Genomic DNA, 24,404 nt, shown 5'->3' on the forward strand with positions numbered 1-24,404 from the left:
ACCTGTTTTTCCATCTTATTGTGTCTGTGAGAGATAGAGGACATGGGATTTGAGGTACCCCTCTGCCTCGAACACATGACACTCCCATAAAAAAGATGCAGTGTAAGTATGCATTTTATACCAAGGGGACCCCTCTTGGATACAAGCCCCCAACCCCAAATGAACTCTCAATACGCACTGGGCAAAACAATGGGAGCACAGCCAGTTTTGTTGCTGAACACATATTGCTAGCGCTGGCCAAATTCTTCTTCCTTGCAGGATCAGAGCTGAGTCAATGCATATGGCAGTGGAATAAAACAATAGCTGGAGGCAAGTGTTTTAGTGCAACTCCCTGCACTGAATAGAGGAACATTATCCAGTGGAGTCTACCAGGTGAGTGCACACACAATGGGAACCAAACAGCAACAGGGTGGTGGTACTCTTCCTCAGTCAATCCTTTTTTAAGCACCCCACCACATGCACTGTCTGTTATAGGTGCTACCCGTTATGTATTGCTTTCTCCATATTTGTGTTGTATCTCCACAGGCAGCCAGGTTACCTTCCAAAAGGCACAATGGCAAGGATGTTCCCAATGCAATGCAGACTAGAAGCAAGATCTGCACAGAAGCAGCGATGATCAGCAAGAAGCCAGTTGTTCCTATGCTGGGTTGCCATTTCTTTGGGTTGCCACTTCTTTGTCCTTGCAGGGCTCCTGTGCTTTTGAATAATGCTTGCAATAATGTAACAGGTGCAGTGATAATAAAGTTGAATCTTTTACTCCTCTGTTATTCCACTTTCAAAGACACAGAGACCTTTCAAAAACAAAAGGGTGACTACTCCCATTCTTCTGTGATGTTACCGTTGAACTTACTCTGCAATTGATTCTGTTCTGTAATAGTTGTGTCTGTTTCAGCTGAGACTCTGTTCTCATGATACTTAGCTGATGGATATCCACTCACCTCAGATGTCACAATGGGACACTTAACAGAAATGTGGTTCCACAACACTCTATACAGACATCTTGTCTCTGTTGGGGCATGGCCTCAACAACTCAGTGAGCCTGTTCAGACAACATGCTGCTACACTATGGTTAGTCCACTAACCCTTTTGCAACAAATGGTTAGTGAGCATGTTTAAACCATAGTTATGTAGCCACCAAGGTTAGGAATGGTTCACACGGCATGCCAGGTCATGGTTCACACAACACGTTTAGCCATAATGTATAGCTCAAAATACTTAACCACTGTGGCTTAGCGTGTTGTCTGAACAGAGTCAATGACTTGTGTGTGTCTTCGCCCAACTCCTCCCTTCCAGTTACTGCTGGTATGATAGCAGTGGTTTTGTCTGAAGTGGATGGGGAAATTGATAACAAGTTCTGCTGGAGGAATAACCAACAGACATTGGCAAACAAAGCAAATGACCATGAACTTCACATGGGGGACTCAGTGAATAATATTGTGCTGAGTTGGTGGCAACAAAGTTGCCAAGAATGTTGTGGGAGTGGCTCAATGCTATGAATCCTGGATACATTATTTCAGTGTTAGTCCTGATGTAATGGTGGACAAAGTAGTGGTATCATTATAGGATCACCCTGCCCAATAGATCCATGTACTGAGGATTCCGATGCTGAAATAAATGCATTGTAGGGATAATAAAGGATGCTTCCGTTGTGTTTCTTTTTCACTTCTGTTGCTGCTGACTGACAAAAACTGTGCCCAAATCCAGCCCTATCAAAGTGCGACCCACGGTAAAACACAAGCAAGGGGCAGTGCAGCTAGGGAGGCACATGTGACAGGAGTGTTGACCAAAGGAGGAAGAGAGGAGGTGGGCCTGTGTTATAGCTAAACGGAATAATTGCCTACTAAGCCCAGGCACATTTTTTGACCCCCTGTTCTTGTTACAGCTGCTTCTTACTTTATAAAAGCTGGATTTTTTTTTCATTTGTCATGATTTTCTGGCATTGTGAGTTCCTACTGTAATTATTCACAGCCTTCTTAAGAGTTACCTATCTTGAAAAGTTTAATAGGGCATGTCTACATGAACGGTTTGCCCCAGGGTGTCTTTGCAGTAGTGGCATGTCATCTACATGACGCAGCTGCCATTGCGAAGCCATCTGGGGACAAAACTTGGAAACTTCACTCCAAAAAAGTCGAGCACTTACCCCGACTTTTTTGGCAGCGGAGCCCATGGCACCCCCTGATTGGTTGCCATGAGCGACCCTGCACCTGTAAAAGTAAAACAACAACAACACACAAATGGGGGCAGGGAGGAGAGGAGAGGAAAGGGGGCGTTCCTCCCCCCCTTTTTTAAATTTTTATTATCTGTATCTTCGCAGCTGCACAGATACAGATAATAAAAATAAAAATAAATGGTGTGGGGAGGGGAAGCCAGAGGGAGGAGAGGAGAGGTTTAATTTGTTTTTAACTGTGCATATTTATTGTTTTATACTGTATGCTTTTATCTGTACGCTGTTCTGAGATCTTAATGATATAGGGTGGGATATAAATGTTTTAAATAAATAAATAATAGTTCACCCCAAATCCCTGCCCCCTCTCCTCGCGTCTTCTCTCTGGCTGCCCATTCCTCCCCCCCTTTCTTTTTATGTTTATTATCTATATCTGCACAGCTGTGGAGATACAGATAATAAAATTCAAAAAGGGGAGGAATGGACCTGTTACTCTCCTCCCCCCCTTTTTTTTTTTTTACTTTTAAAGACTGGAAAAGTTTGCACTTGCGTTCCTTCCCATGCAGATGTCGGGAAGGAACGGAAGTGCAGGCACAAGGCACCTCACGGTGCCAAAGTGCCTCCATAAAGACTCCATAGTCTCTGCAAATTCTGCTGTTTCAACATTCACAACATTTAGTTAATGTTCAAAACTGCATGCTTAAACATTGTAAAAATAATGATTACCCACTGTTTCTTGTAGCTTGTTGTTAACTGCTGAAATGTTGTTGCCCATGAACCTGTCCATGAAACAAGGAGAATTCAACTGACTGTCTGGGGCTCTGTCCTTATAGTGCTATAGTCTGTCATAGCAGATACTAAGTCCTGGCAGACTATGGCTTTGTTGCATTCAGGACAGGGAAGGTTGAGACCTTCTCTTTATGGTTGCTGGTGCAATACGTTTATTGTTTCACTCCCTTTCAGATATCTGGATCCAACTTGCTTCTTTTGGATCCAACATAGATGTCTCATGGAACTACCTTTGACAACAGGGATGGGCAATTTGTGACCCTCCAGGTGATTTGGCCTACAACTCCCATCAGCCCTAGCTAGCATAGCCAATGATGAGGGGTTCTGGGAATTGTAGGCTAAAAGATATGGAGGGCCACAAGTTTGCTCACCCCTATTTTACAGCCTTTAAGCCTCCAAATCTTTGCTGGCCCCTGCCTGCATCCAGATATGCTCTTGTCTGGGCAATTTCCCTAAGAGTCTGGCTGAGGTCTGGAGGTTTCAATCTAGGAGCAAAGCATCAGCTTAACAGTTTGTCTCAGGAAGCAGTTCTGCTTTGGTCCACTGCTTCGCTTTGAATGCCAAAGCTGAACCACAGTTTGCACTCATCGTACGTATATGACTATTGAATGAAATTCTTTAGAACTGAACACCAGATTTTTCTGTCTCCACCATCATTCATGAATGCATTTCTCCCACTGATATCACACCACTCCTTTTGCCATAAATGGTCAGTGTATTTCCTTTTTTCAGTTCTCAGCTTTCTAATTGAGACTGACAGCCAGAAAGAGAAGGGGGTCAAATAAGACCTTAAGTGAAAGCAGTTTTTTTTGTGATGTAAGCTGATCAGAAACTTCTCCTGAGAAACTGAAACAGGCTCTTCCGAAACTCATTTCATGCATATTGTTGGGTACCCAGAGCATGGAAACCAGTATGATATTGGTAAGGTTTGGGGCTTGTTCTCTGAAAGTTTGGGTGTCTCCTGGGATAGCTTTCATGCTATTATTCTACCTCCTGATAAGGTTAACTTCTGTAGAATGAATGCTGGATATCATGGCACCCTGTGTTCTTTGAAGATTATATTGTTTGGGACTCTAGAAAGAAAATCCAGCTTTTACAGTTCCACGGAATGGTTAAGATGAATCACTAAAAGCAGAGCTCCATTTTGGCACCAGGCAATATGCCATCATACTGTGACCTTTCCTTCTGGAATGGAGGTTCTGAGCCAATTTAGGAAAGGGCAAAATGCTATTACCTATAAAAGTAAATCCATTGGGGGTGTGGGGAAGTGAGCCAAGGAATTTCCTTTTTTATTAATATGTTTTATTCAAAGATTTTTTTCAATTTTAAAAAATATCAACATAGAATCCATACAATACTAACAACAAAAGACATCAACAGAAAAAAACCCATAAGTACTACAACTAATAAAAATCAAAAATCAAAAATACAATCATGTCGACCTATGTCTTATTTTGTCTTTAATTTCCACTACACTTGTAATCTAAATATGCAGAGGAAATGTCCATATGCTTGTTAGGACGGAGCTCTTGGTGATGGTATGCTTTTTCTTACATTGTCAAAGTCATAAGACTTTCTATCCAGTGAACTATGAATGGGGTGGACATTTCCTTCCAGTCTTGAAGAATCATCCTTTTGGTTGTCATAAAGGACCATAACATCCATTTCCTGTTACCTTCAGAGAGTTTCTACACTGTTAACCTGTAGTTAAGGAGTTCATGAACATCCTTGATTTTTAATGATGCATCAAGTACAAATTTAATTTGAATAATGACATCTAACCAAAAAGCACCACTACTGGACATGCCCACATTATGAGGACCATTGTGCCACAGTGCCAACATTTATCTCTGATTGCTAGATTTCCCCCCCCCCCCCAACCTGCTTCCACTGTCCTGGATGTAGCTAACACCCCACTCCCATTCCATCCTTCCCTAAGTGTGTGTTTCTCAACCTTGTCTTGTGCTGTGCCAACAGACACTGGTACATTATTATGGTAGCTTTGTCTCCAACAACTTTGAGGTCTCTGAGGCATAGGCATCAGACCATATATGGGGGATAGACTATGCTTTAACTGGAGATTGAGATTGCCAGTAGGCAGTGTTAGAAATCAAACAATTGCCCCCCAAATTGGCAAATCTAAAGAACTCATCATTTTGTACCTAGCCACTGATCAAGTCTGATGATTCCCTTTTCCACAATTGCCTCCAGATAAAAGGTTTCCCTGGGATTCATAGATCAGGATAAACTTATGGGCCACCATATGCCATACCTCTTTGCATGTCAGGATTGGGGGTGGAATGACTCCTCTCACATTTGTGTGAGGAGAATCCAATGTTGTCCATTGGGGAGAGGTGAAATATGAGCGGATTTCTAGGTTACCCATGGGCATGCTTATGAAGAAGGGATAGAACACCATTCCAGCACACAGGTAAGAAGATATATTTTGTGATAAGAATATAAATCAGAAAAATTAAAGAGCCAAGGCATTTTCAGATGGCATTGTTGCAAACTGCTTCCCCCCCCCCCCTCACAGTACATCCAAGGCTTTTCTCAGCTAAGCTTCTCATGTCTTCAAGGTATGGAGAAACTGGAGTATTAAAGGCTCAGTAGTTGAATTCAGCACATCTGATCTCCCTGAATAGCTTTTCGGCTGAAGAGACCTCAGATTATGAACATCTCTCCATTCCCACTAAATGTATCTTGTTCACCAAAGGGTTTTTTTTTTTTTTAAGTTTCCTCCCCCCTCCCTTGAAGTGCAATTCCAACAGGACCCTTCAGTGTTTTTGTAGCGGGCCCATTCAGCACCAAGATCTGCTCTGAAGTCAAGTAGTCTTTCAGTTCAGTTTTGGCACTGCACTGACAGCCTCTCCAAACAAGCTTGAGATTGCACCCTGGATGGACTGTAAAATAGTCAGACGGCTGTTGCGGTTGCTTTCGTTCCCCTCTCCACGCTGTAAAACGGCAGGAGAAACCCTAGGCTTCCGATGTGGTCTTCCCCAGAGGGAGCGGATCAGCAGCTGCTCACCGGATACTTGTGCTTAACATGAGATGCCGCTGAGAGGAATGGGCCTGAGCATTCAGCATGCAATCTCTTACTGGAATCAAGCTGTGTGTGACCACACTAGCTGTCTCCATTCCCCTGTCTGCCTGTGGATTTTGTTAAACGCTATATAAAAACTTTTCAATGCTCTATTCAGTGCCCACAGAACCCAGCTTTTACAGCTGAAGTTATAAGTGACCTTTCCTTGTCTCTCATGAGAGTAGGGTAGCAAAGCTGTGGGCGTCATCCATCAGATCCTTGGCTTTCCAGTTCAGATGCAGCCAGGGAAGTCAAGAAGGAGGGGGAAAAAACATCCAGCAATGTCACAGCATTGCAACATAAAATGGGAAGAAAGTACTACAAGTGTGTGAATGAAGGTGAGGTGTTGGGAACAAGCCAGGTTGGGACAGAGAAGCATCTGAGATAATAAAGGCCATTTCCCCAGAAGTCATTTATCTCTGCTTATTTTTCTTTAGCTGATTCTGAACAATGAATATTTCATGGACCATGTTTTTGGCATATTTGTAGGACTGAACTCATAAAATGCACTTTTGGTTTTCTAGGCCACATGTGTCAACTGCTGGCTTCACTCTCCTTGTCTTTTAAAGCCTAAGTGCTGAGTGGTAGGGTGGTAGGGTGGACTCAAGGAGAGGAATGAGAGTGTGTGCATGAGTGAGACAAAATGAGAGAATGAGTATGAGTGTATGGGGGGAGGGTGATTGAGAGATGGAGTGGCCATGCCCATTTTGGGCCCTGGCAATGGCCACTTCTGATATGTCCCCCCCCCCCCGAGGTTTTCTAGGTGGGAATCCAGCCCTTGGGGTGAAACACATTCCCCACCCCTGCAGTAAACACTGCTCTCTCTCTCTCTCTCTCTCTCTCTCTCTCTCTCTCTCTCTCTCTCTCTCTCTCTCTCTGTGTGTGTGTGTGTGTGTGTGTGTGTGTGTGAGAGAGAGAGAGAGAGAGAGAGAGAGAGAGAGAGAGAGACTATAATTGCAGCCATAACCTCCTCCTTCCCATACCTTCTCTCTCTCTCAGAGTGCACTTGGGCAGTGCAACATGGTGTCTTCCAAGCTATACAGGTATCTGTCTGTCTTGGGACTCTCAAGTGTTACATATTATCAGCAAATATTGCATTGACATTGCCCATACTGGCCCTGTTGTATGATGTGGCTGACCCTTGTTGCTCCACAAATGGCTTGAGTCTGGGTGTTTTTATTTATTTGCAGTACGTTCCTAAAAATTGTGCGAAGAGGGAGATCCATACTGCATTCTGTGATTGTCACTATTTGCAGTCTAACTTTCCAGTTTATGCAAAAGCTTCTTGCCTGCTCTAGGAGAAATATGGCTACATGTGGACATCAAAGCAATCAGTTTAGAATGTAGGAAACTGTCAGTCTAAACAAGTTTCAAACAGAAGCTTACTTATGAAAACCGTGGGGGCTAGGACTAAGCTAGAATTCAAGGGGGAAAGTATTTCCACATAGCCTCTAGTACTGGCAAGCTGGGCATATAGAGGCATCAGCCTGACTTTCCATGTACTGGAGTATACTATAAAATACAGAAGCAGTGGTACTCCAATATCAGCAAGTGATAGCCTTCTGTTAGTTACTAGGCTGAGTCGTGTAATTTTATTGAGCCTGCGCTGTTTGTCACCAGTCTTTTGGCTGCTTCTGAATCTAATTCCTGGCACTCAACAGACAGGTTACCAAAAAAAAAACCATGGGACCATGGGATAAATACAACACCACAGCTGTAGGGATATACAACTGACACTTGTGTTCCTTGGCTTACTAAGTATTGTCTTTTGCTATCATGTCAATTTATTACCTGGATCAACAGGAATAGTATATTTTTACTACCTTGTAATGTCTCATCTTGAGATTCTATGGGTTCTTGTTTTACATGACATTTCCACTACCTCCATCTTTTGCTATAATCTGATTCAGTAGCTGCAGATTCCAGTGAATGAAAGGCTACTGTTGGAGTCTGCTGGCTCCCTATTCCTCATTTCTGAGTTGCCGGGAAGCTTCAAATGCTTGGCACTTTGTTCTTCCATACCATTTATTTGGGATACACCATTTTCTCAGAAGTATCTCCAGATAGTCTAACTGCCTATGCATGTTTGCTGTGGAACAAAAACCATGTTCATTGGGACTGTAGCCTTAGAGACTGAGTTTGGGTTCAATATGCTGTGGTAGGTCTGGGTTACTCACTGATGCTCCCCCTTTGGCTCCCAGTGTGCTTCAGCCCTCCCAGGTCATGACGCAGGGGGCTTGGCCCTCCTGGCTGGGATCGCTGCTTGTGGTGGGTGGCCCACATGGAGAGATGGATGCTAAGGCCCAGGACTCTGCGTCCTTCGTGCCAGAGCAAAGCACAAACAATCCAGGGGCGTGAGTCAGCAGCACCCTGTTTTGTTTGCATCTTGGATGGGCCAGACAGCAGTGTCTGTAGCTAATGCTGCCTCTGGCAGATTTACAGCACAGAGAGCCTGAGAGACTTTTGACCTCCTCTCAGGGAAACAGCAGTGGGGCCTTGAGTTGGCTGCCTGCTGCATCAATGCAGAACTGAGATGGGGATGTGGAATGAGACAGATAGTAGGGCACTGGACTTCTGGTAGGATGAAGAGAAGGGGCTGGGTAATAGAAATGATGACCGGAAGGATTGAATTGAAGAGAAAGTTCGCTCTTTTGGTGGGGGATGCATAATGGGAAAGGTTGGGCAGTGAGATTTTGGGAACAGTGGAATGGTGGCAATGGAGTGAAATGCCAGGGAACGCGGTGGTAAGGGTAATTGGTTCTGTAACACATGTGATGCCTCCATGATTTTAATTTCGAAAGGTGTGAAGCAGCCTTAGCTGTGCTGGCTCGGAATTTTGGGAGTTGCAATCCAACATACCTCTAAGGCTGGTGTGAACAATATGATCTTGTGGTACCTCTTACCTAAAGAAAGTGCACCTGAGTCTGTCCCTGCAAACCTTTAGGGCAGGGTGTGTGCCCAGAAACCTTCCTTTTCTAGATGGAATGAGTTGGTCTTAGGGCACTTTGTCTTCTTCACTTGCTATGTCTAATTTTTAAGTTAGAAGGACATTTTACTATGTTTTTTGTTATTATTATTATTTTTACTTTATTGTGTGCATTGTATAATTTTAATTGGTCTACTTTTAATGAATTTTGGCCTAGGTTGCAATTGAAACCAGTTGTAGGCCTTCTAGTTCTAACACAGGAGTGTGTTTAGAGTGTATTTGTCTATACTACAGTCTTCTTGGTTCACTATTGCTGCAATCCTATACATACATTCCTGGGACAAAGTCCCATTGAACTCAGTGAGACTTACTTCTGAGTAGAGATTAATAGGATTGTACTATTAGTATACTTTCCCCACAAACTTCAGTTGCTAACCAGGGTTGCAGAGAGAGATGCCAAGAGGCTGCCTGGCCAATCCCTTTAGCCAAGGCTTCCTTACACTTAACTGCGAAACATCCAGACAACTCATATGAAGGAGATTGGGTGCATTGTTTCAGTAGATCCAATCCTTGCAGGCTATTCATGCTGGGGAGCTTCAGACAGTCGTGCCCACTTGGCTGCTGCCAGAGACTGCTGCCTGGGATTAGTGTGGGGCCTGTGCAGTATGAACTGCTGACCATGCAGAGAATAGGAAAAGATACTTGCCTTTTTGCAGAACACCTCCTCTGCTTCTACCTAACGCTCTGGCGCGTGAAAGCTCCAGACATTACTATCAGTGCATTGCCTTTTCACAGAGCTCTTCTTTGCTTTCTGTGATGCCTTATGGGTAGCTTTTATGTTGCTTCTTTTCTCTTTTAGAAGGAATGAACTGCATGAACAAGAACCATGGTTGTGCCCACATCTGCCGCGAGACCCCAAAGGGCGGCATTGCCTGCGAATGCCGGCCTGGCTTTGAGCTCACTAAGAATCAGCGAGACTGCAAGTGTAAGTAATTGCCTGGGGACCCTGTGAGGATTGCCCATAGACAAGTTGCATTTGGTGGATTTTGAATGGAGGCGTGCTATTTCCTGGAAGAGGCAAGAAACATGCAAATCCGCTATTATATCATATGACTTAAGATCTGATCTGCAAAAATTGCAGGCTCTGTTTTTTTCATTAAAAAGTAAATCTTAATTTGCACAGTTGTACCTATGTGTCCATATATCTGATCATGCCCCAGGATATTTGTTACAGTGCTCCTATGAAAGAAGTGGAACATTCCCTGATCATAAACCTGATCCTAAAGCTAGCCGTTCCCAGATTGTAAAGTTGCCCAGATTGTAAAGTTGCCATGTTTAGCTTCTACTAAAAGAAATTAGTAGAAGAAATTAGCATGGAGCAGTTTCCAACACTGTCACGATGTTAGCACTAATGATGTTGCGCTAGTGCAAACCAATGCTAGTACAGTCTCATTAGTGCTTGCTAGCCAAAAGAAAAAAGCAATGATTTACCACTGAATTTTGATGGCAAATCGTCATTGTTTTTCTTTGTTTAATGCTCTTGTGCAGGCATTGGTTTACATAAAAGCAATGTCATTAGCACTAGTTTTGTGATAACGTTGGATACTGCCCAAGGTGTTTAAACATGTGTGCATGTGCATTGGTGCAAATTCATTATTCAAAAGAAAGGGAAAGAAAAGAAAAAAGAAAAGAGAAATAAACGGAAGGTGTGGGATAGTGGCCAGGAAAAGAAATAGTATTAGATTTCTGTATACATCAATCTCGCAGCAGCACACCTCTTTAAGGAGATTCAAACTTCCATGAAAGGAACCAGGAAGTGATGCACAAACACTGATAGATCATTGGAACTTTTGGTGTAGCATTTCCATTCATCTAATAGTCTGGAGTTTGTGTGATAAACTGCTGGACATATTTATTAAAGAACCAAACGGAAGGAAGTTCAGAAACAGTCAGAGGCTTTTGAAATAAAACGAAATACCAAACCATCTGGCTAAACCTTACTTATTTTAAGAGTAACTCACCAAAGCAGTTTATAGGTGTGGGGAGGATGAGACCCACATTTGGGTCTCCAGGGCATTGAAGAGTTCTTCCTTCACTCTTTAGCAACTACCTGTCACAATCACAGTATTTCTATGAGGGCTGGCCAACTCCTATGATGGAAAATTCAAACTGGTTATCTCTCGGTTGGACTACTGCAACCTTCTTCTCTCTGGCCTTCCCTCGTCTCGCATCAGTCCGCTGGTCTCTGTCCACCACTCTGCCGCTAAGATCATCTTCTTGGCCCGCCGCTCTGACCAGGTCACTCCACTTCTGAAATCTCTTCATTGGCTTCCAATTCACTCCAGAATCCAATATAAACTTCTCCTGCTGACCTTCAAAGCTCTTCACGGTCTAGCTCCTGCCTATCTCTCCTCTCTCATCTCACACTATCGCCCCGCTCGGGCTCTCCGCTCCTCTGATGCCATGCTTCTCGCCTGCCCAAGGACCTCCACTTCCCTTACTCGGCTTCGTCCTTTTTCTTCTGCTGCCCCTTACGCCTGGAACGCTCTTCCAGAACACTTGAGAACTACCAACTCAATCACTGCTTTTAAAACTCAGCTAAAAACTTTTCTTTTCCCTATAGCCTTCAAATATTGAGTTTGTTCTGACTCTATACTGTTGGCTTCTCCCTACCCGGTGCCTGTTTGCGCTTCCCTGTGCCTGTTTGCATTCTCCTTCCCTCTTTATTGTTTACTACAACTTATTAGATTGTAAGCCTATGCGGCAGGGTCTTGCTATTTACTGTGTTATCTGTACAGCACCATGTACATTGATGGTGCTATATAAATAAATAATAATAATAATAATAAACTGATCAATCCATAGCCTCGGAGGTGGACTTGATGATGCAGCCTCCAGGTGATTTCTGCCATGCCTATTTAGCATAATGCTGAGTTATCCTGGAAGGTAAAGAGATGTAAATACAGAGTCTGTTGCAGCCTGGCAGGCCTTTGTTATGTGGCCTTTCCAGAAGAAAGCCCAGGGTGGTTGTGAGAAGGTTTGCCGGGTGGGGTCTGGATTAATTTTGTTACACTTACCCAGGGCATTTTTAAATGGAGTGGGGTTAGGGTTCTTTTAGGAGAGTAGAACTAAGTGTTTCTAAGACTCATAAGTTGAATAGTGCTTATGCATAACTCACTGTTACCCTTTGCTCATCTTGCATTTGATTGTGCAATAAGAGCATTATTTCTGTAAGGTGGTTTAGATTGTTTTCAGCATTTAGATGCACAAGAGTGCCCCTGAAGAAGAAGCCTATTCCAAAACCCATCCCGACAGACTTCCAAAAGTGTAATTCTGCTTGCCACCACAGCAAATTCACCAGCGGGGGTAGGGTGTGTGTGCAAAAATGGCCATGGGTGTGTGTGTGTTGCATGTGGTGTGTTGTTGCATGTTGCCCACTCCTGCTTTAAGGTGTTACAAGAGTTTTCATTGTTTTTGCTGCAACAGATTAAACCTGCTATAACCCTCCAGATGATTTGATGAATGATCATGGAGTGCCTAAACCATTTATTTTTATCTTGATTGTCTTGACAGCTCAAATCCAGTTTCTGGATTTGAGCTGTCAAGACTTTGTGATGATAAAGTTTAGGAGCTGCCACATTGTCTGCCTGTTCTTTTGCCTCTTACAGTGACCTGCAATTATGGCAATGGAGGGTGCCAGCACACCTGTGACGATACAGATCAAGGGCCAAAGTGTGGTTGCCATGTGAAGTTTGTGCTACACTCTGATGGGAAGACATGCATAGGTAGGTGAAATCTGTAATTCCAGCCTTGGCTGAAAGTGTGTGTGTGTGTGTGTTCCTGATGGGGAATAGAGCAGAATACTTATAAAACATTCTATGTATAATGCTTCTGCTTTTATAAGTTATGGGAGCTAGTATTTTATAATCTCATTATAATACTGATTACAACTTAGGGTCAAGATAAATAACTATACCAATGTAATATTTAATTGCCTTCAGCTCTCCCAAGGTCACTGTGCAGAGAACACAAAGGGGGGAAATCTAACAGTTAAAAAAAATGTCCAGGTGCCAGGCATAAAGTAAATGATCCAGCTGTGACTGGTGTTGCCTGAAACAGGTTGCTTCACCCTTCTACATTGCAGGGACCGCCCTGCCTTGGATAATGGAGCAGGCTACTTGCTACACTTCATCCACCACTCATGTTGGAAATAGAATCATGAAATTGTAGGATAATTCTGCATTGCAGCCAAATGTCCAGCTGCTCTGTATTGCTTACAATCTACTACTCTTGAAGGATATGGTTGTTGTTGTTGTTTTTAAAAAAACCAGTAGTTTCCCACAATGATAGGTTATTGAGCATGAAAGGTTGCTCCTGACCAAGGATGTGTACCAAGTGAGCTAGATGCTATATGCTGATTGATCTGCTATGAAGCATAGATCAGCTGGGGATATTTGTGATTGAAGGAATGCCCTACGAATTGGGGGTAGTACATGGCTTATATAGATATTTACAAACAAACACAAATGGATGAACAACTTTGAGGTTGCAACCATATTGGATTTGCGTCAGTTGTGCAGACACCTGATACCCAAAGCTTCCCTGACAGATGTCTTTATTTGGAAGACACATGCACACACACTTTGGGAGGAGCTGGCTATAGTTTCTTCCAGTGACTGAATCCATTGTTGAGCTACTTTTAAATTTCATAGTTGGGTCTTTTTCTTGCAAAGTTGAACTTAAATCATATGCATTTTATGCATATTATATATTAAAGTAAGCATTTTATCATAAAATACACATTGTATCCACTTTTTATTGTTAAAACACAATTTTAATGCCGGAGGAGATTTATCAACTTGACAGTCTTTTAGAATTTAAAAAAGCAATAAAGACTGATCTATTCTGGCAGGCCTATCCAGTGAAATTTTAGAATGTTTTTAGGATGTTTTAAGGATGTTTTAAAGATGTTTTAATCATGTATTGTATGTTTTTAATCAGTTTTTATTTGAATGGTTTTAGTTTTTGTGAACCGCCCAGGGAGCTTCGGCTATTGGGTGGTATAAAAATGCAATAAATAAATAAATAAATAAATAAAAATTGGGTACATTTTAAAGCCAAAAGCTCTAGTGCAAAATTCAGGGAAGTGTCTGCACATTAGTCTGACCAAAATCCTCAGGTATCCCTAATTATGAGTCAGTTGATTCAGAACCGATCAGAAATATTTCAGTGACATTTCAAATTGGACAAAAATATATATTTAACATGTAAATTCGATACTAGTGAGGGGTAAGGAAGAGAAAATAGAAAAGTAGAATCCACTGGATTGCTTCAGTGTCAGTCTGCCAAGAAACACAACATTTAATCTAATAATTATCGAAAAGTTACTTGAGATTGTTTTCTAATGCACATGTAAAAGAACTGTTGTCTCTATCTTAATGTTTGGCCTTTGATTCCAGTAAGCGTGACAGTATGCAAAGAAAAAAAGTAAAAAATTAATATGTAGAACAGTATTGACTGTATGTATTTATTATATGTATTTATTTGAACCATAAAATACATATATGTATCAAATATGCATTCAGTAGTGCATGTGCATGTCTGCTTCTTCTACTGCTCCTGCAATTCTGAGGTGGACATGTTTGTTTGTGATGTTTGTTGGGACTTGGATGCACTGACTGAATATGTCTGATTTTCACAATCAACACAAAGCCCAAGTTGATTTGCATACGTAGATCTATCATGGTAGTGTTCATAGCAGACTTGAGGAATCGCAGTGTGATACGGTCTGTGTGGAACCTTGTTTTACAAATCCCAGTGAAAGTTGAGGCTTCCCAAACATCCTGATGAGATGTCAAACTGAAGGTGCAGGAAGTTCCAGTGTGTATGTGCCCATAGAGATGGTAGCACTGACTTCAGTGTTCAAAGGAGTTCAGTGTTCAAAGGACAGACTCCATCCTCCTCCCTCTCTGAGGACCAAACTAGAACTGATCAGATCTCCCACTTTTTAAAACAACTTAACAGCAGAATCTAATTGAGACTGTAGTGCAATTTTCTCATTAAAAAACCCCTCCCCTCCAGCTGGTATTTGCTAGGGTGACCATATGAAAAGGAGGACAGAGCTCCTGAATCTTTAACAGTTGTATTGAAAAGGAAATCTCAGAATATGGAGAAACTGGTGAAATTTCCTCTTCATCACAACAGTTAAAGCTGCAGGTACCCTGCCCTCTTTTAAATATGGTCACTCTAGTATAGCTCCTGCAGCTTTAACTGTTGTGATGAAAACAGGGTTTCACCAGGTTCTCCATATATACAAATGACACCTGCTGAAATTCCCTTTTCTATGCAACTGTTAAAGATACAGGAGCCTTGTCCTCCTTTTCATATGGTCACCCTATATTTGCCCCATGCGGGTAAATATACAGGTACAAAGCGGCTTTGGCAGAGGAAAAGCATGGGAATGGAGAGGAAAGGTTTACCCACCCACTGCTGTGGTCCTGATCAGATTTGGGCGACCCTGCTGTTGCTATTACAGTGCAGTCCTATATATGTTTACTCAGAAATAAGCCCAAGTGAGTTCATTGGGACTGATTCTTGGGTAAGTAGGTACAGGATTGCAACCTTAAGCTTTTAAAAACTGCAGTGTATGAATCTTATGCTGTCATTTCTACTTGCACAGAGAGGGCACCCATGGGATAAATGAGCAATGAAATGCCAAATCTGTATGTACAGAGCTGTCCTCCCTGCTGGCTGGAATCCCTAAGTAGACTATACAGATGGGAATTTTGTTTTTTTCCTCCTTTTTGGCTCTTTTCTTTTTGGACTTTATTGGTTCTCCAGTAAAAATGTGATTGCTTAATACTAGGGATGCTGGGTTGTGAACAATATGTTTGGAAATCCTTTGGGGTTGTGTAACAAATATAGCTTCAGCTTCTATTAGTAGACCCTGCAAGAGTTAGCTGAGTATTCTTCATGTTTGGAACTTGGAGCTTGTACAATATGTTATTTTACAACTAAGAGTGCAATCCTAACTCCTGAAGCTAGCTCATTAGACGGGGTTAAGAGTGGGCAGAGATGACCTTCCACCAGCTTCCTCTCTGCTCCATCCACCCAACTGGTCTTTTTCCAACCTCAGAAAGCTCTGTTGCTAGAAAACTACTGCCAGCTGTGCTCCTGCTGGCAGTAGTTGTGAGAAGGCTCCAAAATGGGGCTTCAGCTGTTGGGCAGTATAAAAATGCAATAAATAAATAAATATTAGGGCAGGCTGCTGGCAGCTTTGGATCCCCAAGGGGCTCCTCAGTGACTTCATCCCAGAGCTGGTGCAGTGAAAAAGGAAAGGAAAGAATCTCCCCATCTTCTGCCCTGGCATGGGTAAGCTCACAGAGCTTGGGATGTGGTGGTGCCTCTGCTGCTCCGCTTTGCTCTCGAATAGTATTTTATATACGAATACAGTAGTGTTTGTGAACCGCCCAGAGAGCTTCGGCTATTGGGCGGTATAAAAATGTAATAAATAAATAAATAAATAAATTAAGATCTTCCAGACCGATTTTGTTTGTTTTTGTTTTGAACTAAAGCTTTAGCAGTGTAGATGTAAAGAAATTTTTGAAAGTCCAAAAAGTTCAAAGCTTGAGCTTTAATAGCAATTAATTTTCTCTGCGCCAAACAGGCAGGGCAGCCCCTTTGCCTGTGGGATGACAGACAGCCCTTCTCGGCCCAACAGTGTGGCATGAAGGCAGGCCCCTGGCGCAGATGCGTGGTTAGGCTGTTGCTGCCAGCAGGGAGGTGGAAGGGGCTGGCAGCGGCCAATCAGAGTGCACAAAGAAGGGTGTGGGGTGTGGCATGCAAATTTCAGAGGAGGGATTCACTATGTGTGAGCCACATTTCCATTATTTATGAGGCCCTCTGTGGTGAGGGTACTGAAGGGCAAAGAAGTGGGAAAGAGGCAGGACTACTAGCACCCATGGCGACATGGGCTTTACATTAGTACTTCAGTATTAGCAGAGAGAGAGATATGCACATCTTTTTAAAAATATATATTTTATTAAATTGAATATAAACTTGACAATCAATAAAAATGGTTTGAAAGTTTATGAGATTAATGTTTGATTATCTGCTTTTAATTTAAGTGCACACCTATGAATACTTGGTTATATGTCCTCGCTTGCTCCCAGATATGGGCTGTGTCATGCATAATTAGAACAAGGGAATTACAGAATTTCGAATGTTTTGAATGAAGGATGCATGCAGAAAGGATAGCTGCCGTCTTGTGTTGTCTTTATTATCCTCTGATCTTCCTGTGAAAGGTTGGTGAGGTTAATATTAGAACATAGCAGCCTGTTCTAACCAACAAATTGGCATTGTAAGGTCTCAGCCTGAGAACAATTGTCAGAATAAAAGAAAAACCCTAGTATTTGATTTGTGTGTTTTGTTTTGTTTTTGGTAATACTAGAACATCAGAGAGAGATAGAAGATTTACTGGTTTCAGATGCTTAGGCAGCATGGGAACAGATTAATTTTAAGAAATTCCATGTAGGAAGTGATCAAGTCACAAATTACTGTACTTTTTTTCTGTTCTGACTGCATTTTTTTTAAAAAAAACAAAAACAAATTAAAAGCAGCTCAGATATTAGACTTTGAATGTATCTTCTGAGCTTCTCAGAAAGTACTCTGCACAAATTTTTCACATGGCAATTTCTTTCTGGATGATAGTCAAGCCAATCTAGGCCCTATCGCTAGATGCTTTGGAAAGGCCCTTTGATTTAACATCCCATGGGATGTCACTCTCATCCAACCAAGAGACTTTCCAAATCTTGTCTCCCAACCCAAACTAAGATTCATATTCTAGCAGTACCCTCAGTTCTAGCAGTAGCTGAGTATCTTTCAAACAGTTTGTATTCCCAAATCATCCATTTGGTTCTGTTATTTTTATGTTATATATGGAGAATTGTGGTCCAGAAGTACTGGCGCCTGGATTCTAAGCAAATAAACTTGGAAATAAGTCTCACTGATTTCAGCTGTACTTCCAAGTAATGTGCTTAAGAGTACAGCCGAAAAGCGTGATCCTGAGAATAGGCCAAGCCTCATCTTTAACTTCGCTCGTATGGAATAATGATTACCTTTTCCCCCAAATGGAATTCTAAGACTTTTTTGCATGCCGTGCTTTTGAGCGCTTCTTCCCTTCTTGCCATGTAATATTGTGCATAAATGTTGTTCTGTGCATTACTTCAAACATAGGGCTGGGGAGGGGGGCTCTTATATAAATCCCTTCAAACATGTATACAATCCTCTTCGGTTTTCTTTGGTCATGTGATGGAGTTCATTCATATGTATGCTGACTGATTGATCCAGCCATTCATTCAGATGCTGTATCTGTATTTCTACTGGGCCAATTATATTTTCCAAGAATTCAAACCACAAAAATTTGTTGGTGGGGAAATTAATTTGTTTTATTCAACGAGTCATCAGTTGTACTAGTGAGAAGAGTGGACTGATTTAAGTTGAGGTAATTGGAGCGGGAAGACGTCAGGCTCTCAGGAAGTACTTTGATTTTTTACTAGAATGCTGAGATCTATATACAAGAGCCTGATGAAAAATAGTGGCTAAGAATTAAGTAGGGTGCTTCTGAGCACATGCTGAGCCCAGGAATTGGTGATCAGTACCAGAACCAAGCTCATCACTCCTTTCACACCCAAATCCACTCCTGACTTTCCCTCAAACGTTCTTTTTCAGCAACCTAATTTAGAGCACACTCCTATGCATGTATAGTAGACAGAAAAAAAGTCCTATAACTCCCAGTATCTCCCCAGCCAGCCATGCTGCTTGGGGCATGCTAGAAACTGTAGGAATTTTTTTTCTGTCTAAATGAGCATAGGATGGCACCCCTAGGAGGTTGCTGTTGTTAGACAATTAGAAGTCAGTAATCATTGCCAATGAACTGTAAATCACACACAAATCTACCAGTAGATCTTGATATATATTTTTGCCCATCCCTGATTTAAAGCAATTTTCAAAAATCTTTTTAATTTCTACCCTCCCCCTCAAACCCCCCCACACCAATGATTTAAATCACAATGAAAAAAATACAGTTTAAATAAAGTTTCCAGTTTTGAAATTCATATGTTTTATGAACAAGCATGCATAGTAACTGGTTATTAAAATAATTAAACTATATTGGTTTACAACTAAATAAAGCTTAGGGACATAGGGTTTAGGCATGCAGTCTAAACGCTTTTTGTGTACAGAATTATGTCTGCTTAAAAACGAGGCATAATTATTTATTTATGGCTCCCTCTGCAAGGATACTAAGCAAGATCACTTATTTAAAGCTAAAATCCTGCGCAAACTTGTTTGGAGGTTAAGTCCCATTGAACAAAGGGGGACTTACCTCTGAGTAAACATGCATAGGATTGGTTTATAAATAGGGATGCTTGAGAATTTTGTTTGTTCTGGATTTCGAAGCAAACTGACATGATTCACACCTCCCAAACTAATGTACATATTGGATTGCAGTTATTCTTGCTATTTTGCACTTCTCAGAATTTTACAATGTAGTATTTGGCCTAAAATGTACTAAAATGCATTTTAAAATGTGTATTTTACAATAAATTCTATATAAAAAAATGTATGCACATTTTTGTGTGGATTTTTTCAACCCCCACAAATTAAAATAGAAATGGGATGGCACAAACCTGTGAATGAACATGTGCAAAACTAACACAGGCTGAAGATAGACCAGTCCATCCCTAGTTGTAACTACTGTCCAGAACTGTCCAGAAACAAGGGATAGGAGTTGCTGGATGAAGTATTTTTTTCTGCATGTAATGGAGAAAGTAAGTGTCCATCCTATTTGGTTGGTAGATTCATAAATAGCCAGAAAGTAGGAAATGAAAATATTGCAGAACTTAGGTAGTTGTAGGACATAAAACAGAAACATAAGATCATCCTTATGGGCTCAGTGGATGAACCTAGTGAGATACATGGTGGCATATCCTGGATTCTATCACCTCTGATGATTTACTCATCCTTGACTCCACTAGGAAGTCTTCAATAAAAAGTTTAGTACATGACTTATTGTGTCATTTATAAAGCTTACACTCAAAATGCTTCTCTCTTTACACAGACAACCAGCTGTTATCTCTTTGCCTGATAAATGGTCATGATTCAGGTTTAAGAATTCTATAAGTGTAGGCTTGATCATGTTTGTATTAAATTCAGATTTCTTTTTATACCAGGTTAATATTATTTTTAAAAAGAGATGCTTACTGTGGTTGATTTTTTAAAGAAATAAACAAAATCTAATTTAAGTAATAAAAAAAAGTATTTTATCAATTCTGTAGAATGAGATTGTGTGGTGGTTATGGAAGTATTTGAAGTATTTCTATGGATGTATTTGTCATGGCCTTCGGCTAGCACAATAAACTGATGATGATGATTTGAACCATATGTTTTATATCATCACTGGCTAATGAGTGACACAACCCCCTCCTTCAGCTCATATGTCTTTTGATAGTGCAGATTCTGAAGGCAGCAGAGCTGTGAATCAGGAACTCCGTGTTCAAACCTTGCTTCTTGCCATAGACTTGGCATGTCGTGAATAATAATAATTCTTTCTGTGATATTACAGAGTTATAATATGGATGACTGAGAATGTACATGAAAGGTTTTGAACACTCTGAAACAATTATATATTGTTAAATGCTGTATTTTCTGACCGTTTTAAAAGTCAAACTTTAAATAAAAATATTTTGGATGCTAAAAGAGCTTCCAGACATGACTTTTATGGCACCTTTGCCCCCAACCTAATTAATGTAGGTTTACTGGGGTGGGTGAGTTTCCAGACGATGACATCCTCTACTTGTAACCCTGCTAGGTTTTCCAACCACTTCTTTCATCTTTTTTCTTAATGGACGAAATTTGTTAAGGAAAAAAAGACTGAACAGCTGCACAATGCCATCTGATTCCTAATGCTAGCAGCCCTCTGTCTGGATGCAGCTCAAGTGCTTTGCCACTGTACTGCAAATGTATAATAGTGCTTATATTGCCCTTTTAGAAAATGGCAGATACTAACACTGTTACTTGATAGCTGTAAGTTATCTCCAGTATCAGAGGCAGTATGCCTTGTATACCAGTAGGAGAGACTAGATAAGAAGTGCTTGCTCAGGGCAGATTTGGCTGTTTATTGAGACCTCTTCCAAGGATGAGTGACTTAAAAACAAAATCCAAGTATTCAACCCTTCAGAGAGAAATAGCCTACTGTTGTTCCAAAGTTCAATTTTGTTTCGGAACTTATTCTGGACTCTATAACAGCAGGAAGTCCATCAAGGTCTCCATTGAAAAGACAAGACCCCTGTCCCCTGGGACACCCCTGCCCTGAAAATGAGATGCTGGTCTTGCAGAACACACAGTCTTGAGCTTGTCCTCTGTTTGTCCCTGCCAGCTGTGTGAATGGGAAGGAGAGCAGCGAAGTCTGAAGCATCCCATTCATATGTGCTGCCTGGTGCTCTCTGCTCTCTGCTCCTGGCTGCTGTACTTGGAAAACACTGTCGGATTGTGCAGTCAAGGGTTATTACCAGGCATCTAATCCCACCCTCCCAGCGGGGAAGCCCAAGGGACAGATTTATAGCTAGGCGAGAGGGTAAGATACCTGCTTGGATATTTATAACTGCCCTTTTTTGTTTTATAGCTAGGTCTTAGCAAACAGCCATCCTCAACCTGCCCCCCTTCTCATCCTTCATTTCCGCTGAAATATTTCATCATTTCACAGGGAATAAAGTTTCCAGCAAAGCCAATGCGAACCCACTCCCTTGGCCGAGCACTTTGAAACTGAATGCGGTGTGTTTGAAGGGCTGCTCCAAACAGGTCGCCTAATACAGGTCCCCTTCAGATCACACCATGGCAGGAAGCGCAATCAGCTTGCTTGAATGACAGTTTCATTAGGCTTCGATCGGTGCTTTTCATTCCCTTAACCATGCTTTTTAATGCTGCTTTAAAAAATCTAGATAATGAATAACATTCCTCTTATACAGCTGAGTCAGTCCTAATGAAGGTTGCCTTGTTCCCGGGATCAAAGGTTGGGAGAAGAGAGGGCAGTTAACTTTTAAGTATCAGTTATTTATCTTCTATAAAAAAAATGATTAGTGAATAAAGTGCTGCACACTGGTTTCAGAGAAGACTGGCCTAATAAAAGTGGCAGCAAAATGAAAAGAATTGTGGAAGTTCTTTATAAGTGAAGAATGTAGTGCCTTTTGGAGAATTCAGCATTCAGAGAATTTTTAAACCTCAATTTAAAAATAGAATAAAGAAGCAACTTTCTAGCCCTTCTGGCTGTTGAGGCAAGCTTGGAAAATATATGGACAATAGCAGTTGCAATCTCAGAACGTTGAGCAGAAGTTTCAATAAGGAAAAGGTAGAAAAATGCTTTGTAGGTAGAAGGTCCCAGGTCCAAGCTTTGTTATCTTCTGCTTAATAGAGCCGCTACTGGTCAGAATTGGCAATACTATGCCAGATTGGTCCAAATGATCTGATTTACTACATTCATATGTCCCATAGTGGGGATCTCGTGTTTTGCATACCTCTTCGTCTATCTCCCAAATGGCCAACAACAGAAGACTAATGCAAATATATGCAGTTTTGCTTTATTTGCATAATTTGCTTGTGAGCTAACCGTTAAAGTGGTTGATCCTCTTTGAGCTCAGGACATCAGAGTAGGTGCACTAATAGGCCTTATGGCTGCCTTCTGCATTTTGGTGACCTAAAATATGGATGATGTGTCTGGAAATAAGGTGGGAAAATAAGCTTCCTGTCACACAATGTTCTGTACCAATAAAGTCTATAGAATGAAATATTTTGAGAGCTCCTCATCTAGGGTGGATCCTTGGTTTCCAGATTCTGGATATGGAGTAACTTTCTGATTAGATGTTGGCCATATCTGATCAGAAAGTTCTGACAGTAGGACCCTTGATACTCATGGGCCTAGAAAGTATAGCAGGGAATGAACATGCGTCTCTAAAAGGTATTGTTTGAATGCTCTCTAAAGCAAACTATATTTTGTTCATGGATAGAGTAACAAAGCCCCTCCACATCTCATCCTTTGGGTAATTTCTATGTGCAGAGTGTCCATGGAACCCAGGATCAGGTGAGAGTTGGCCTTGGTGCAACTGTGTTGGTCTGACTCCTGCTCCATTCCCTGATTCCCTGCCCATGTGCTTGCTGGATTTTCAAGCCCTGGGGACTCATCTCTGCTGTCCACTCTGCTGTCCTTCTGCCTAACACCCAGCATAAAAACAGCTGGCATAACTATATATGAATCTGAAGCAGAAAAAAAACTTGTATGACCTGAATGCCTCATGGGACTCATGAGAGTTATGCATTCAACAAACTTCTCCCTGTGAAGTTTTACAGTATTGGTACTATAACTTTGAGCAATGTTACTGAGTGTACCATGGCAAGAATGCTGGTGGAAGATGCCTGTGCAGAACAGCAGGGGGGTGTTTGGATTCAGCGTACATCTGTAAAACAGAAACACCATTGCATTTTTGGGAACTGGCCATGCTGACCATGTCGAAAACATTCTCTGCTGGAGAAGAAAGAAGTAAACCCCGACACGCTGGCCCAAATGCCTTGTGGGGAAGGAAAAGCTGATCTTTCCCTAACTTTTTTGATGAGAACTTCTTATGAAAGCTCTGCTTGCCAAATGTAGTACAAGGGATGGAATTATTCTTCATAGCAAAACGTGCTCAGAATGGTGGGTTCAACTTCAGGAGCAATGGGGAGTGGAGTATCACTGGCCATTAATTCTATTTTCTATTTTCAGGGTGCATCTGTCTTTTCTCCACGCTCTTGCTTGACTCTGGGATTTGGTTCTCATTAGATCTAACAAGCCAGCACTCAGACGCTATGACTCTCTCTTGCTCCCTTTGGGATAATTTGTTCCACATGCTTGGTGTACACTGCCCGGTTTGCATGCTCTCTTGTGCTGCCAGCTTGTTGAGCTTCGGTTTAGGCTTGCCCAATTAGCTGTTTCTTTGTGTGTGTTTTTCAAGTGCAAGGCGTTAATGCGGGTCAACCCTGAGATTCCAAGGAATGGCAGATGGTTTCCTGAAGTTGTCCTGCAAACCTCACTTCTCCATCTCCTTTTAAAGGAGCGAACAGAACTGGAGATCTGAACACAGGTTCTTTTCTTAGGAGGGTCCAACGAATAGCCAATAGGTCCAGGCTAGGACAAGTTGATGCTTAGCTATTAGTCTTCCCTGCTTATTTATTTTTAAAACAAAGCATATTGTCCTGCACTGTTCAGTATCCATTTCAGTCCCTCCTTAGTGACACAGGTTCCTCTGAGGCGACTTAGATCTGTTTTGAAGTGTTGGTTTATTTCCACTGAGCGAACTCAAGATCCAGCTGGACTTCAGTTCCAATCAATAACTTCCTGAAACAGGGTTTAGGCT

General features: G+C 41.6%; 1 protein-coding gene across 1 annotated transcript in view; it reads left to right on the top strand.

Moving 5' to 3' along the window:
• The window catches only part of SCUBE3 (signal peptide, CUB domain and EGF like domain containing 3), a 152,074-nt gene that overhangs the window by 65,064 nt on the left and 62,606 nt on the right, over window positions 1-24,404 (top strand). The window contains exons 5-6 of the mRNA XM_063141508.1: window positions 9,821-9,946; window positions 12,630-12,746. Coding sequence (XP_062997578.1) covers window positions 9,821-9,946; window positions 12,630-12,746 — 243 coding nt within the window. The remainder of the gene's footprint in view (window positions 1-9,820; window positions 9,947-12,629; window positions 12,747-24,404) is intronic.

Source organism: Elgaria multicarinata, chromosome 1 (genome assembly GCF_023053635.1).
Source record: "Elgaria multicarinata webbii isolate HBS135686 ecotype San Diego chromosome 1, rElgMul1.1.pri, whole genome shotgun sequence".
Taxonomy (NCBI): domain Eukaryota; kingdom Metazoa; phylum Chordata; class Lepidosauria; order Squamata; family Anguidae; genus Elgaria; species Elgaria multicarinata.